The 15478-nt window shown below is 41.6% G+C and overlaps 1 protein-coding gene across 1 annotated transcript in view; it reads left to right on the top strand.

Annotated features, from left to right (window-relative positions):
• The window catches only part of KCNQ1 (potassium voltage-gated channel subfamily Q member 1), a gene marked incomplete at its 5' end in the record, with an annotated part of 669633 nt that overhangs the window by 106258 nt on the left and 547897 nt on the right, over positions 1–15478 (top strand). Inside the window, one exon of the mRNA XM_019519725.1 lies at positions 1114–1204. Within this exon, the coding sequence (XP_019375270.1) occupies positions 1114–1204 (91 nt within the window). The remainder of the gene's footprint in view (positions 1–1113; positions 1205–15478) is intronic.

Raw genomic sequence — 15478 nt, 5'->3', positions numbered from 1 at the left:
AGGGGGGATCAGAAGGCATTGGGGGAGTCACTGTTCCCCCAAGCACAGCCAGGAGTGACCAGGAACAATGGTCACAAGCTAGCAGAGGGTAGGTTTAGGTTAGACATCAGAAGGCTCTATTTCACGGTCAGGGCGGCTAGGGTCTGGAACCAACTTCCAAGGGAGGTGGTGCAGGCTCCTACCCTGGGGGTTTTTAAGAAGAGGTTAGATGAACACCTTGCTGGGGTCGTTTGGCCCCAGTACTCTTTCCTGCCATGGCAGGGGGTCGGACTAGATGATCTTCTCAGGTCCCTTCCGACCCTAGTAACTATGAAACTAGGAGTGGCATCTTAGGGCTCTACCAGCTATGCCAGCCAAGTAGCCAAGTGCTGGGTAGGGAAGCCCAGCTTGGAGCCCCTGTTGCTCCTCAGTGCCAGGGTTTGCTGCTCTGCTCCAGGGGCTCTACAACTTACACCAGCCAAAGTAGTAGGTATTAGGTAGGAAGGCCTGCACCAGAGTTGCTGCCACTATGATGCTGGGGAGTGCTGCTGGGGTACAGTGGTAGGGAGCACTCTGCTCTGGTGGCTGGGGAGAACTATTACAGTACAGTGCCAGGGGCCACTGCTCTGGCTCCCACCTCCAGGGGTTGCCACTATTTCTCTACATCACGGGGGAGGGTCTCCACTGCTCTTACTGTTTCGTCTTCAGGTTGCCTATACAACCCCTAATCTTTCAGCTTCTAATCTGAAAGGGAATTTCAGCTTTTTTTAGCAATAGTGAGTGTCAGGTTTTTTCCTGAACCCACTATAAAGATTTGTGCTCACAAGTACCTTTCCTTGAAGATGTGATGAATCCCAAGGCCATCCAGGGTGTGGTTCCTGTCCAGAAAACCAAAAAACAAAAACCGAACCCTTTCCCTATGCCTCCATGTTTAAAAAGAAATACGTGTTGTTCTACCAAAGGCAAAATGACTGCTAAATGTGTTTCAGGTGTGATTTTAAGAAATAATTTTTGCATGTGCAAAGGAAATTAAATAATAGAGAATTTTGCTTATTTTACCTATCCTCCTTCCCTATTTTTACTGAGTTTTAATAAAACATGTTAGTAATCTCACTGTTGTTGTTTTCTTTCTAGTTTCCTTATAGTGTTGATCTGCCTTATATTCAGCGTGCTTTCTACAATTGAACAGTATGCAGCTCTGGCCACAGGGACATTATTTTGGATGGTATGTACAAGGATACTCATTAGATTCATTTATGAATGTGTGTGCATGTGTGCTTGTGTGTTCATACACGTATATATGTGTCTGTAATCTCTTCTAATATTCATATTCCTCTTTGAATCTGTATTATGCAACTTATTAAACCTTTGCACTTCTCTGGAATTTCAAGTGGTAAATTCTTGTACATGCCTGCTCACTAGGTGTTTGTTTCTTCTTCCTTACGCTGCTGTACATCAGCAGTAGTTACAGTGGTACATGCTAAATCAGAAATCTCAACACCTCCATAATGTCTATAGTATAAGCAGCTCACTAGAGGCTGTTACAAATAAGATTGTGCTATTTGTTTTCCTTGGGCTCATCTGTCTTCAGCATCAATTTGGACCCAATCTGAAGTCCACTGAAAATCCTGGAAAGACTCATTTCCCACAGTGCTGCAATGCTTCTTAAACATTAAGCATGAGTATCATAAAACAAACAATGACTCTTCTAATTCTTGCTGTAACTGCTTAAAAAGAGTGGGGAAAAGGAGATGTTCAGATTGTGACTCAACATGATAAAATCCTTTCTCAACTCCATCATTTTTTTTCTGCTGGTGTGAACCGAGAGGGTGCATCCAGACAAGCGCGCACATGTGGTTTGCAGTACCGCAGACCCCTGGAACTCTGCCAGCCTGCACGGGGAGTTTCCTGCTTTTTTCTCCTTTAAATGAGAAAATCTCTGATTGTCTTTGCGACCCCAGTTTTTATCGTTGTGACCTAGATGGAGTAATGACCCCCAAGGTTGGGAACTGCTGATATAGAGTGTGAAAATGTTATTTTGTTTGAGAAGACTAGTGAAGGAAAGTTATTTGGCCCATTTTAAAGATTTTATATTTCAGAAACAAAAGTAGGCCCACAGAACATTACAGTCATGTAAGAGGAACAGAGTCAAATGTCTTCAAGGCTTGCTTAGTACAGTGTGATGGTAATTTATATTCTGAGGTGGCTTGCCCTCTAACAGTATTGTATCCCCTCTACAAAGTAAAGAATCAATAAATTTACATCATAAATGATAAGTAAATTTTAAAAGTTAAATTTCTCAACACCCCCACCCAGCTTTAGGTTGCAAAAATAAATGAGAGGAAAGTTACTCCAGTTGAAATATAAACATATAATTCAAGTGATTTCCCAGCTTGCAGCACTAAAGGAGAAAGCTGCATTGTCTACTGAATCTTTTTCTGTGCTTGTCACTGTATGGATGCAAAGTTAGACATAGAGGAAGAAAGCCATGTTTGAAGTGTAGTTGTAATATACAATTAGCAGAGAAGTGGCATTATGCCAGTCTCCTGACATCAAACGCTATTTACATTTGCATGCTGCTATTTTCACTTTGTTCTCACTAGATGGTGCTGTTATAGATTTTGACTCCAGCAGTTGTACATTGGCTATTATCCAAGGTTAGCTGAAGTCAGAGCCAAGCTTGTGAACGGATCATCATTTTGAAGGGTATATGTACACTTGGCCGACTTAAAACATTGGTGCAGGAGAGTTTTTGCCATGACTCATAAAGAGTATGTGGTGTATTTGTGTAAGAATTGATTTTGAGAGTTCAACATTTAAACTATGGAAAAAAAGTAATTCTGAGACGTATGTTCCCAGAGAGACCGTATTTTTCTTTTATTTTCATAAGCAATGGTTTTATAGTGCCAGAATGTAGCAGAATGCTGTTATCTCAGCATGTTCTAAGAAAATCCAATTGCCTGATCCAAGAGGATTATATATTTTGCTGAACTGAAGGATATTTAGTGTGCCTGAAAAAGCTATTTTGTAGGAATCTCATTTCAATGTTGGTCCCATCCCAGAATTTTTTAAGAGCACATTTTTATGGTGAGTATATAAGGTTGTTTGTAATTTTGCATTCTGAATTCCTTCCCCAATCTTCTTAAATATTGTTCATATAAGTTGAATACATAATGTTATTAATACACATTAAAAAAAAAACCTCAGTCAAAACCAAGTTTGAATTTTTTTGCTAAATAGTCATCTTATTGGCACGGACATTTATTCTTATTGCTAAGAAAAACTGGGGCAAAATCTAGGCCTAAATGAAATCTGGATTTTATTCTCTAGGAGAGAAATTTTTATTACAGTGTTTTTGAGAGAGCGAGAGAAACAGAAACATCTGAATGGCTTAGCTCAGTCTCCATGCCAGTGGAAATCTTTACTTCTGTTGGAACTGCCAGCAATGATATACTAACTCTTACTGTATTTACTGTTTGATTTTAAATCTCCTGCTGCTAAAGCTGCGAATCTCAGATTTCGTTTAAAAGGAAAAATAGTTTCAGTTCCTCATGGTTGTGGAGGAAAGCTGAAAATCTGAACAGTGTGTAACATCATGACTCCAAAACCAAGAAGGCCACTAGAAAGAACCACAAATTAAATCCTATGATTTTTAAGCCAGTGCTATAATGTCTCACTCACAATTTTTTAATATTTGGGGCTGGCAGCATTGTGTTGAGCATGTTGATGTGTTTTGTGTGTGTGTGTGTGTGTGTGTGTGTGTGTGTGTGTGTGTGTGTGTGTGTGTATGTATTGTGTCCAATTTAGTTTTTTCAATTTGTATATGTGTGTGGGTTTCAACATGGATACAATTCCTCAGGACCTGGAATTGAGATCAATAACTCAATGAGAGAGTCTTGGTTTAAAGGACTGGGATACAAGTTCAGAGGAGTGGATTCTATTAAACAAAAAATCCACTGGCTTGTGAAGTAGCAACGGGCAAATTGCTGTTCAAATGATGCCAGAGCTTCGGTGTCAGAACAGTGTGAATAAAGGACTTTTAGACCTGTAGTTGCATGGTGGTTTTATTGTTGCCTTTTTCAATCTGGGTCACCAAATGATGTGGTTTAATGATTTTTTCAGTTCCTCTCCACTTTAAGCTAGATTTACACCAGCAAAAGAAGCATTTGCTACTAGTATGAGAACTGAAAGAGAAGCCTCTGGAAGACATTACACTTACCGTATGACAAACTGTAAAATGCCACACATATTCAAGTGATTTATTGCACAATAAAAATGGCAAACCAGCCACAAAATAGTGAACGAGCCTCAAATGTGTTACTTGTTAAATGTGGGACATCTTTGTGGCTGGTTTGTACTGTGGTTTAATTTGAACACGTAGCATATTATGCAATGAGTGATAAGGCTTTCCTGGGTCCTGGGTACCCTGGGATTCATCCCAGTGGGTGAACAGGGACTGTAATCATAGCTCCAGTTATTGTGCTTGGACCCTGATAGGTCCCAGAGCAGCAATTGCTGCTTTCAAACATAGCCTGGAGCTGGGACAAGTCTTGGGCTAGGGACAGCCATTACATACAAACTGTTTTAAGTGATCAGAAACTGGTTTAAACCTGTAACAGAACAGAGGTTTGGCCCATAAATCAGTTTGAAAATAGCTGAAATCAGTTTGAGATAAACCTGGCTGAATATAGTATCAGACTTAACTGATTTGGGTCAAACTGGTTTATGCAATGTCTGTCCCAGACCCCTCCCTGGTGTAATTTAAACCAGAGTCCCACAGCATGCCAGATGCTTTGCAGCCCTGGATGGGGCTCTCTATTTAAGAGCAGGGGTGGTCCCACCCCTCTGCTCCCTAGCTGGTCCTCTGGCAGAGTCTGCAGACATGGCAGGGTCTGTCTGGCTTCCCCTTGCCCCACCCCCTCTCACCACTCCCTGCTGAAGCAGGGATTCCCCACTTCCCCTGTCCTACAGCATGGACCATAGCCAGCATATGGTATGCAAGCTAATGCTGAGAGGCATCTGTGTAAGGTAAACAGGACAGTGTCTGCTTAGGGCTTTTTGGAGCTAATCAACAGGTCAGCTGGTAATGTCCCTCCATACCTTTCTTGGAAAAAGCTGTTTAAGAAGAGCTTGAACTAATGAGAGAGGCTTTTGTTTCCTTGATGGGGAGCTAAACTCTGTATCAACTCCCTGCTGGCTCCTGCTGGTCAGAAGCAGCGGGGGGAGAGGATCCCTCCTTAATCAGAGCATCCTGCCAGGGCCTGGCTACGTCTCCTGCTTAACTCAGTACTAAAGAAGGGAATGGAGGCTGCTCTAGCATCCCCTGGCTTCTAGTCCAAGCCACTGCAGGCATGTGCCTGCATTTCCTCTGTCCAGAGGGAATGTCTATACAGTTGCAAACTGGTACAGCCTTGCCATGTTAGACTAACCTGCAAAGATTGAATCAATTCAGGCTCTAGCTTTTTTAATGTCTGTCCCTAGTCATGCTGTCTGCTTCCTCACCTCTGCAGATCAACAGCCCTAGCTGCTATCCCGGATCTGTGACTGATTCCTCACGTTGGTTCCTTGCAAGGGGAATGCACCCTCACATCGTACCAGGGTAAAATACTGTGCAAAGGGCAGGGGAAGGAGCTATCTTGACCCATCCCAGGAATACCCAAAACAGGCCAAACCATACCAGCTCTTTCTCTTGCTCCTTGCACAGAAACAGGGTGACCCAGAATTCTGTGCAAGGGCCATAGGGACATTCCCCAGCCACTTGACCCATTCCATATGGGATGGCAGAATCATGGGGGGAATGTCCTCTGCCTATTGTACAGCCCTTGGTCACCCCCACTCAGTACAAAGGACTGTGGTGCAGAGGCAGCAGAGCTCAAATTATCCAAACAGGTCAAACCATGGGAGAAATTCCCCCTATGCTACCCTACCACATCCTCCCAGGTCTGCCAGTTAGTTGAACAAGGAACATTCACTTCACAGCATAAGGAATGGGGGGTGACCTGGATCCACCCCTGGCAGGGACTCCTTTAGCTGGTAAGCTGTGGCCCTGAAGCTCCTGCACTGCTTTTTTCCCTATCCACACAGCTGCTGATTAAACATCAAGCCAGGCACATTTCCATTACACAACAAAATTCCTCAGTACCCACTGCATGATGAAAATAACACCTGCCAGGGGCCCTAGTTTTATGTTTCAAATCCCAGTGAGCCATCTGATGGTGGATCCAAGTGTACATCTGACAGGATTCCTTAGAAAGCACCACCATGAAGAGGGTGATAAATGTCACAGGTCTGGCTATGCTTATTCCTTGCCATCATTGGGCCCTTTCATTAAGCCCAGGGACTTGGATGAATAAGTCAAACAAATAATTTTCTATTACATAGACCTTCCTGTGGTAGCTCTGTCTTCAGCTGCCTGCTTGTCTTGCAAGCTTGATCCTGGGGAGTAAAATCATCATTTTTTCCCTCTTAGAGCTCTGGAGGTAAGCACTGCCCAAGAAACTCGCCAGCCATTTCAGATCCAACTTCACCTCTGCAGCACAATGTAGCTCAGGCAAGGAGATTCTGTGGCTTAGGCACCTTTCCAAGAAAGGAAAAGGGGTCTTAAAAGGTAGGAGGAGAAAAGGAAAAGTGAGAATAAGAGCTCCCCTGTGTAAGAAAGATGCCCTGTTTAATATATGACATGTTTTTAAATGATTCAGTTAAACAGATATAAAAAAGAACTATGTGAATGCTGTTATTTTTGTTTTAACCATACTTAGGTTCAATCTGTTCTGAGCAGGCTGAAGGTAAGCTTAAATAAACCACTTCTAAATGGAAATAACCAGGTCCTCACAAAGCCAAATGCACCAATTTACCAAAACTGGTTTATAACCAGATTAAAGGTAAATCCCTGCAAGTTTCTTGTGTAGACAAGACTCCTGGGCTTATAAGGAAAGAAGATGTGTTCAGACTGACAGAGGGAAAGTGCACAATTATTTCTGTTGTTGAATTGTGTTAAAATAAATACGCATAGTGTGAACAATTAGTTCTGACCTAAAATCTGTAGGGGGCAGCATTAGACCATAATGTACAGATATATCAACATTCAGGACAGAAGTTGAGTTGAAATGACTGAATCTCAAGTAGACAAAATCATAGTCTAGAAGGACTGAACTATTAATAAATAGATAATCTTTTCAACAAGATTGATATTTTCAAACTAGGTCAGAAATACAGTCAGAAATGTAGTCAGAAATGCAAAAAAAATATTTGCAACTATTTAATTGGTGTAATAAAAGATATCACTTCTACCCAAAGGGTTTTGTCTGAAAAATATTTGTGTGCGTTTCTGTGTGCACGTTTGTGCATGTAGGTGCTGCTATCAGGAAATATTGCAGCTGCTCTGATTATAACCACCATCCTATTTTGGTATTAAGTCTTTTGAATCCTCCGTTACAAAAAAAAAAAATTGCTGCTGCAATGAATTGGATGCTTCTTGAGGCAAAAGCTGGATGTGAGGTAGAGGACCGGAGAAAAATAAGGAGCCAGACTTGTTCACTTATCAGAAGACTTCCAAGATGTTTACATCCCTCCTAGAACACTTTTACTGTCATCTCAGAGTTCATAACCAAGCCTCCTTGCAAAATCTTCAGTGGGAAGACAAGCAAGTTACATTGCTCTAACATTACATGTAAGAAATATTTTTTGGTAATATGAAGTAACAGGGTCATAGGAAAGTAAGGCTGGAACGGAGCTAGCAAGATCATCTAGTACAGCCTCCTGCTTAAGATAGGATCATCCCTGACTAAACCATTCTAGTCAAGTGTCTGTCCATCCTTTTCTTGAAAATTTCCAGGGATGGAGATTCTGCAGCTTCTACGGGCAGCCTGTTCCAGTGCTTGACCACCTTCTGGTGGTGGCCACTGCATCAGATTCTTAGATGCCAGCATTTTGAATAATAGTGACAGCCATAATGAAAAATAGGACACTTCCCTAAACTTCATTACTTATGAGTAGGAATCTTTGTAGGAAAGTGGTACATTTTTAGTTAAGAAAAAAAAATCACACTTCCTCCTTCCAAATAGGCAGAACTGGTCATTAGCAGGGATCCTGGGTTTCTCTGATTTAAAACAAAAAATCCCCAATTTTCAGATTAAAAAAGTAACCCAAAAATCCACATTTGTCCATGATCCAAATGAGAGATATATATGGTATTTAATTTTAATTATGGAAAAATGTGTATTACTAATAAAATGGGGTTACTTTTCTTAATCTGAAAATTGGGGATTTTTTTTATCGGAGAAAACCAGGATCTCTGATCATTAGGACAAACATATTATTGGCAATATTAATAATGGCTTTACTAAAAATCCAAAGTATTGAGAAGCTTTAAAAAAAACATAAGTTGGGTTCTTTTGGGCATGTCTACAGTGTTAATTTAGCAAGCCAGGGGATAGTGTGCAAGACTATCTGTTGCCCTATGGACACTTTCTCCCAGTGTACTTTGTACTTTGGTATGTTTATGCCAAAGTTATTGCCATTGTTTCACTAAGGGTGGAAAATTGTGGTATCTGACCACCTAACTAAGTAAACATAAAAAGTAGTTCAAATTCAGTCATGGAAATGAAGTGCCTTAGAAAGCACTTGGTCTCCTAGGCTAGGGATGGACATTCAAAAAACATAAGCCTGAACTGATTCAACCTTTTCAGGTTAGTGTAACTTGGCTAGGCTGAACTGGTTTGTAACCATACAGACATTCTCTCTGGACTGAGGAAATTCAGGCACATGCCTTCAGTGGCTCAAGCTAAAAGCTGGGGAATGCTAGAGCAACCCTCCATCCCTACCACAGTGTTGAGTAGAGGGGGGCATGGCCAGGCCCTGGCAGGATGCTTTAGGGATCATTAGGGATGTCTGCCTGCACCATCCCAGGCTTTTCCCCACTGGCCATCAAAGGGCAGGAGTGTTGCCAGACCCCAGAGCTGCTAGCACTCTGAGGCAAGGGGGTGGGGGGCACAGTGCATGGATCTGTTGATGATATGGAGCTTTTCAATCTCCCTCCCTGCTTCTTTATACTGTCTGCAGCAAACTGACAGGCAAGCAAGCCAGCAGGGGTCTGATAACAGTGTTTATCACCCCATCAGCAAAACAATAGCTTCTCTCCATTAGTTAAAACAGCTGAGCTGTTGATTAGCTCCAAAAAGCCCTAAGTGGTCACTGTTCTGTCTGCCTGTCCCAAGGAAATTGAAAATGCACACATAGACAACTTTTGGCATTAGCTAGCATACCACATGCATAGGGTCCATGGGGCTGTGGTCTGTGCTGTGGGTAGGGTGGCCATCATAGAGGACAGTCAAGTTGTCCTTTGTCCTCTATTGATACAAAAATGGATGCCTTTATGTCCTCTATTTCTCTCTTCAAGAAAATAGAGGACATAAAGGCATTGGGTTTCATATCAACAGAGGACACAGCAGCAGAAAACCAGAACATCCTCTATGATGGCCACCTTAACTGTGGGAGGTGGGAGTTGGCTATTCCTGCTTGAGCAGCAAGGGGTGGGGATAGGGCAGGGAGAAGGCAGGCTAAGACTGCTGTACCTGCTGGAGCTCTGGCCACGGAGCAGAGAGGAGGGGCCAGCTCTGCTGTGGAACAGAGAGCATTGCCCAGCCCAGAGAGCATGGTAGGATGCTGGGGGAGTCTGATTTAACTTAAACCAGCAAGGGGTCTGGTACAGACATTGCATAAACTGGTTTGAACCAAATCAGTTAAGTCTGATACTACATTCAACCAGATTTATCTCAAACTGCTTTCAGCCATTTTCAAACTGGTTTATTTGCCCTGAATATCTGTTCTGTTACAGGTTAAAACCAGTTTTGGCCACGTGAACCACTTTATGTGTAATTCCTGTCCCTAGCCCTAATGTGTCTGAACCAGTTTGTGTCCGGAAGTGCTGTAACTGTGCTATAAATTCATAGGTCAGATTCAACAGTTAAATTCAGAGGTCAGATCCTTTATTTACATCGTAAGTTAGATTGAGGTCAGCAAGACTACAAGTTAAGATAAATATAGCTAATTAGCCTCAGTACAGTGACCTGTGAACATGGCTATCCTCCTACCCATTCAGAAATTAGCTTCAGGCAGTCAGCAGAGCTAATTAGCACAGCTGTGTTTACACTGCACTATACTGTATGAACTTGGCTATCTTGCTTCCAGGAGGGAGTTCGTGGCTACTTTCCTATGTGGAAGCGGCATAACCATATATTCCTATCATGCTAAGCAGCATCTTGCTGCCTGCTTTCACTGGGCAATGCTAATCCAGGACTGATTTTTTTTTAATACAAATTATGGATCAGAGATCCATTTCAGAGAATCCTTGGGAACATCAGGGCAGTGCCTCAAAATTTGGCAAGGTCCCAGCAAATTTCAGATGGTTGAGTGCCTTCTGTCTGTCTTGTACCTATTCTGCTTAAAAATAGAGTAATTCATTTTCAACCCAGTACCCATCTCAGGCACTTGCATTTGCTTTTGTAAGGTCACATGAGCCAAGATGGTTTATTTGTCTGCTGTAGCTCAACTTCAGTAGCTTCTGCTGTTAAGACCTGAATTGATGGTCTTCAGTCTCAGAGTTAAGATACTGAAAATCTCTTGTACTTGTTTTGGGAAGTACTGTTCTGTGGATTTAATGCTGGGTCAAATCATGAGCTTGCATAAATCAGTCTAGCTCCATAAGCAGGCTAAAAAACAAAGCCATACAAAAGCTGTTTTCTCCATAAAAATATACAAATCTTTTTCAATGTATTCCATACCTACTAAACAAGAAGAAAAAGTGAAATTCCATCTTGGAAAAAATCCTGAAGCTGTGAAAGGCTGATGATACACCAGGACCAAGCAGTGAAGAGGGATTTTTAAATTTAGGATTTATCAGGATTAGTGTGTAATGTTTGCAGTGACAGGTGTTTCCTTTATGCCTTACCCAAATGTCTGGAACGTAGTTTGTCATTAAGTGCTACATTCAGTGTGTATCTCAATTTCAGTATAACTGGAGGGTCCATGGTTTTGTTAGGTCGTTGTTTTTACATCTGACCTCAGCCAGCTGGAGTCTATTGTTTTAAGCGTAATGTAACAGCTGACATAACATAACGGATATCAAGCTGAAAAGCCAAAGCAGTTTAGTGAACTGATGCAAAGGGAGGGGGTATTACTAGCATCACGATTCAAAGTAGAGAATTGCTGGCTTGTTTTCCCTGAGGGAATTAGCCAGGAAATAATGGGATGAGTCTGTTGAGTCTCTATTTGCAATTGATTACATATGATAGACTACCGGAGACAGGTTTGGCTTTGCCAGCTGTCACTAGCCTGGTGGCGATTGAATTGCTTTAAGTGTTCCTTTATGGATAGCTGGAATAGCAGGTGTGGTTTAATTGCATAACTGCAGTGGGTAGCAGTGATTTATAAGAAAAAATGTTCTATGAGCTAGTAGTGAAAAAATAAAATAGCTGAATGGGATGCATTAAGAATTTTATTTTCCAGATAGCACTGGATTAAGTAAAGTGGCTTTAATTATCTTGCCAGAAAAGAAAAGTAGCTGGATTTCTTGGTGGCTTCCTTTCTGGAAGCTGATGTAATACATTTCTGGGAGTCCTTTCCAAATGGTGCTTTGTTTTTATCTCTTGACTTTCTATTCCCGTGTTTAGAAAAGCACACCTAACACTGAGTATGTGCTGAACTTAGAGAAGGAAATCAAAATGTGTTCACTGTAAGAATGTGTTCCCTATAACACCAGTATCTACACAGAGATAAAACAGGATACTGTCCATAGCCTTTTATGACTTGCATACAAGAATAGAACTGAAAATCTAGTAAGAGAAAGCATCAATAAGTATTTGCAGTAAGGATCAAAAAGACCTATTGGCGTAAGACTGTTTCCAGCCTAGGTTCAGATATGTTAGATAGGCCTCCATCACCTCCGCCACATTAATGGTATTTTTCACATCTCAAAATACTGCACTTATGGCTAAAAAAAAAAAAAAAAAAAAAAAAAAAAAAAAAAAAAAGGCTCAATATCCAGCCCTACTCATGTGACCAAGGGCAACAGGATTGTACAGTGCATTTGTAATTGTCATTTTTAAGGTCTGAAATCTTCAAATACTGAATCATAAGCTTAACTTTTGATATGCATTATTGACTTCAGTAGGAGTACTTTTGTGTATATGTATAAGAAGGATGAAGGTACAAATTCATCATTAAAAAGTGTTGAATTACTTAAATATTGAGTAGGATTACAATAAACTGGGAGAGTGTATGCTTTTGTATATATACACACAAACACATTCTTCTCACATCTGGCCATAAATACTTTACGTTTCAAATCTATTTTCAGCTATTTTACTTTTATTCTGATGGCATGCAAGGTGATATATAATTTCCAATACCTTATTGCAATATTCTTTAAAGCAACAATCCTGCTGGGCCTGTCTTTGTGGACCTTTGTGAGAGTTTATGCATAGGGAGTTTCTGGGATAGAGCCCTATGGCAGCATTGGTTCCAGTTTTACTAGCTCCTTGGGCGCACAGATCTTAGAGACTTCTGCAAGGGTGAAAAGGATTGCTTGCAGATGTTTAAAAAAGCAAACAAAAAATGGCGCTTTACTTCAAACTCTGTGTGCTCCCGCGCTGAGCCCAGCGCATGCCTGAAAGATGCAGCACATTAGTTGCACCGTGCTTGCCCAACATCTGTATAGATCAGGCACTTTATTGGGACTTTTTTGGTGCTTTTATCTAATAGCTGATTGGATAAGCTTTAGCTAAAAGAGCCAAAAAGCTCCGCTGAAGCACATGAGCTATACAGATGCTGAGGAGCCAGGTCGAAGTAACATGTTGCTGTTTCTGGTTAAGAGTATTTTCATTTTTGTTGTTTTTTTTAACATCTGCAAGCAGCTTGTTCTTCTAGTATGTGGTAAATATGGCATTGGAACATATATTATGATTTGAATTACTAGAATAAAATTAAGGTTTACATCTGTTGTGCCCAGGAGTCAGATATGTGCAAGCAGGTCATCCTATTCCATTGACACAAAGCTGAAATCCACCTGGCTAAACACGCTGCTGGAGGAAGCAAGGCTGCTTAGAGCTACTGTAGTAGATCCTGTCCTGCTGTGGTCTTGCAGTTAGTGCATGGGGCACTACAAGAGGAAATACATGACTAGGGTGCCTTTATGCTCCAGAAGTCAGTGGGGTGCTGGGACTGCCACAGGAGCCATCAGTTGAAACAACCTACCTAGGCTTTTCTGAGTTACTCTGGAGCAGGGGTTGGCAACCTACAGCCCACAGGTTGGATCCAGCCCACAAAGGGATTGGATGCGGCCTGTGAGGGTCCAATCTGGTCTGCATTTTCCTAAGGGGGGTCCTTGGAGCCAGCAACATGGTGCCATGTGGGCTGGGGTCATACCCACTGGAGGCAGGTGGGGTTGTCGGCTTGGGGCCAGTACCACTCCTTGGACAGCGGAGCTTGGGAGGGTGGAAAGTTTGTGAGGGGTAGAGGGGTTGGGAGCCATGGATTCTGGGATGCTGGATGACTGCAAATTAGTTGCTTTATCTCTCTGGAGCAGACTAGCAATACTCTAGCTCGAGCTAGGTAGAAAGGTTTAAAGATAACCTTCGCCTATAGTGATGCAACTTTAAGGCACTTAGGGCATTTGTACACATGCTTGCACCGCAGTGCTGGGCACTTTTAAGAGACACATTGAAGGAGCTTTAGTTCAAAAGGTCACTGCTTCCATTTTTTCAGCGCTAACACACATTTCACCATTTATGCAAATGCATGTGATGCAGCACCAGGCACGGATCTCTGGTGTGTTGGAACAGACAAATGTCTGTGAATAAATGCCCCCAGAGGTTATTTAGCACAGTTTAACACCTTTTAGTGAATGGATGCTCCCATTTTAAGTGCCTTTAGAATGGTTTGAAGCAGACAAGTTTCTTTGGGGTAGATGTGATATCTTTTATTAGGCCAGCTAAACCAAAAACCCTTTAGAAAGGTTTAAAGGTTACTTGTAACATTACCCTAACATTCCCCAGATGTGCTGAGTGTTCATTGAGTGCAAGGGTCTGCACATTAGTGCATTGATTGTACAAATACATATCAGGTATTTCTACCTAATCTATTGAACCCCAAGATATTTTTAGCAGCCTGGGAATTAAAAAATTCTGACTAGCTCTCAGAAACTGCAGGACTTTAAAGAGAGATGAACTATTAAGAAAATGGATATGAAGCCCAATCACACATGATCTGTGAAAGTAAGCTATGTATTTCTTCACTTTGATGGTTTCCCCTATGTTAATGACTTGGAGGCTGTCTAATGTGCAACACTATATGTGTACTTAGAGAATGTCTAGCAGCTATCAATGGATCCATGTGGAATATGAATTTTCAGGTGAACCTAATTAGTATTAAACTGAGAAAGGTTACTGGTGCTTAAAAACAAGACCTGAGCAGCTGTTGATACACTAGCTCTATTTTACCAGTGCTACTCCTTTGGATATTGAAGTGACAGGCTTGAAAAGTAATATTCGTTGTCATAGATACAGCAGCATATGAACAGGGCAAAATCCCTTTTAATGCAACTGGGAGTGGGGGAAGCTACGGCAGTGGAAAGACTATTCCTTTAGCTTTTTTCTTTCTAGTTTTGTCCCTGCCTGGGCTCCTATTTTAGGAGTCTGTTCTTTCTTGATCACACCTGTTCAATGCCCTCATTTCTGCACCTTTTCCAAAACTCCTGTTTTTTATCTCAGCTTGATAGAAGGGCTTTTCACATGGAAAGGACATGGGGAAAATGGTTTAACTTGCTAGTTATACTGCTTCAGTGATTCTAGATATGAAGCTGAGAGAGGTGGTCTGCTAAAAAGAGGATTTGATTAAGAATAATCCTAGTCCATTTCCTGCAACGGAATCTCCATGAAGTGTATTATAAGGCTGCTTTGGCTGCAAATGTACATGGCAGTACATTTAAAATGGGCCAGATGCATATGATGATTGGCCTGCATCTGGCCTCTAGGCAGGCAGCTTGACACTTATGTTCTAGGAGTTGTTCCATCTCCTTATTTTGGTAGGAGGCATTCAGAGGTGTTGTATTGTGTTGTATCTAGGACTTGGAAAAGAGAGAGTAGGGGAAGGTTGAAAATTAAACATGTACCCCTCCTACCTCCAAGCTGCTTTACAAACAGGAAGGTATTTAGCTTCACAGAAGTACTGTGAGAGATTAGCATTACACAGTTGTACCAGGAAAGCAAAATAACTGTGGGCCACAGTGGCTGTAACACAGCAGATTAATGGGACAGCTCTAGCCTTCAGAGAAACTTAGCATTCTTAGCTTTTCCCCATCCATAATTTCAACTGGTGAGTTTTATTTCTAATGTCATTTACCAGCTGTGAGCCACGTGCTGCCCTCTAGAGAGAGAATTTTACCCTCTTCAATTGCATTTATGCTGAAAGGGCCCATTTGTAAGATCAAATTCCAGTTGTGCTG

This window comes from Gavialis gangeticus, unplaced genomic scaffold, assembly GCF_001723915.1.
Source record: "Gavialis gangeticus isolate Ggan-Ray unplaced genomic scaffold, GavGan_comp1, whole genome shotgun sequence".
Lineage (NCBI taxonomy): Eukaryota > Metazoa > Chordata > Crocodylia > Gavialidae > Gavialis > Gavialis gangeticus.
This window is presented reverse-complemented; position numbering and strand designations above follow the sequence as displayed.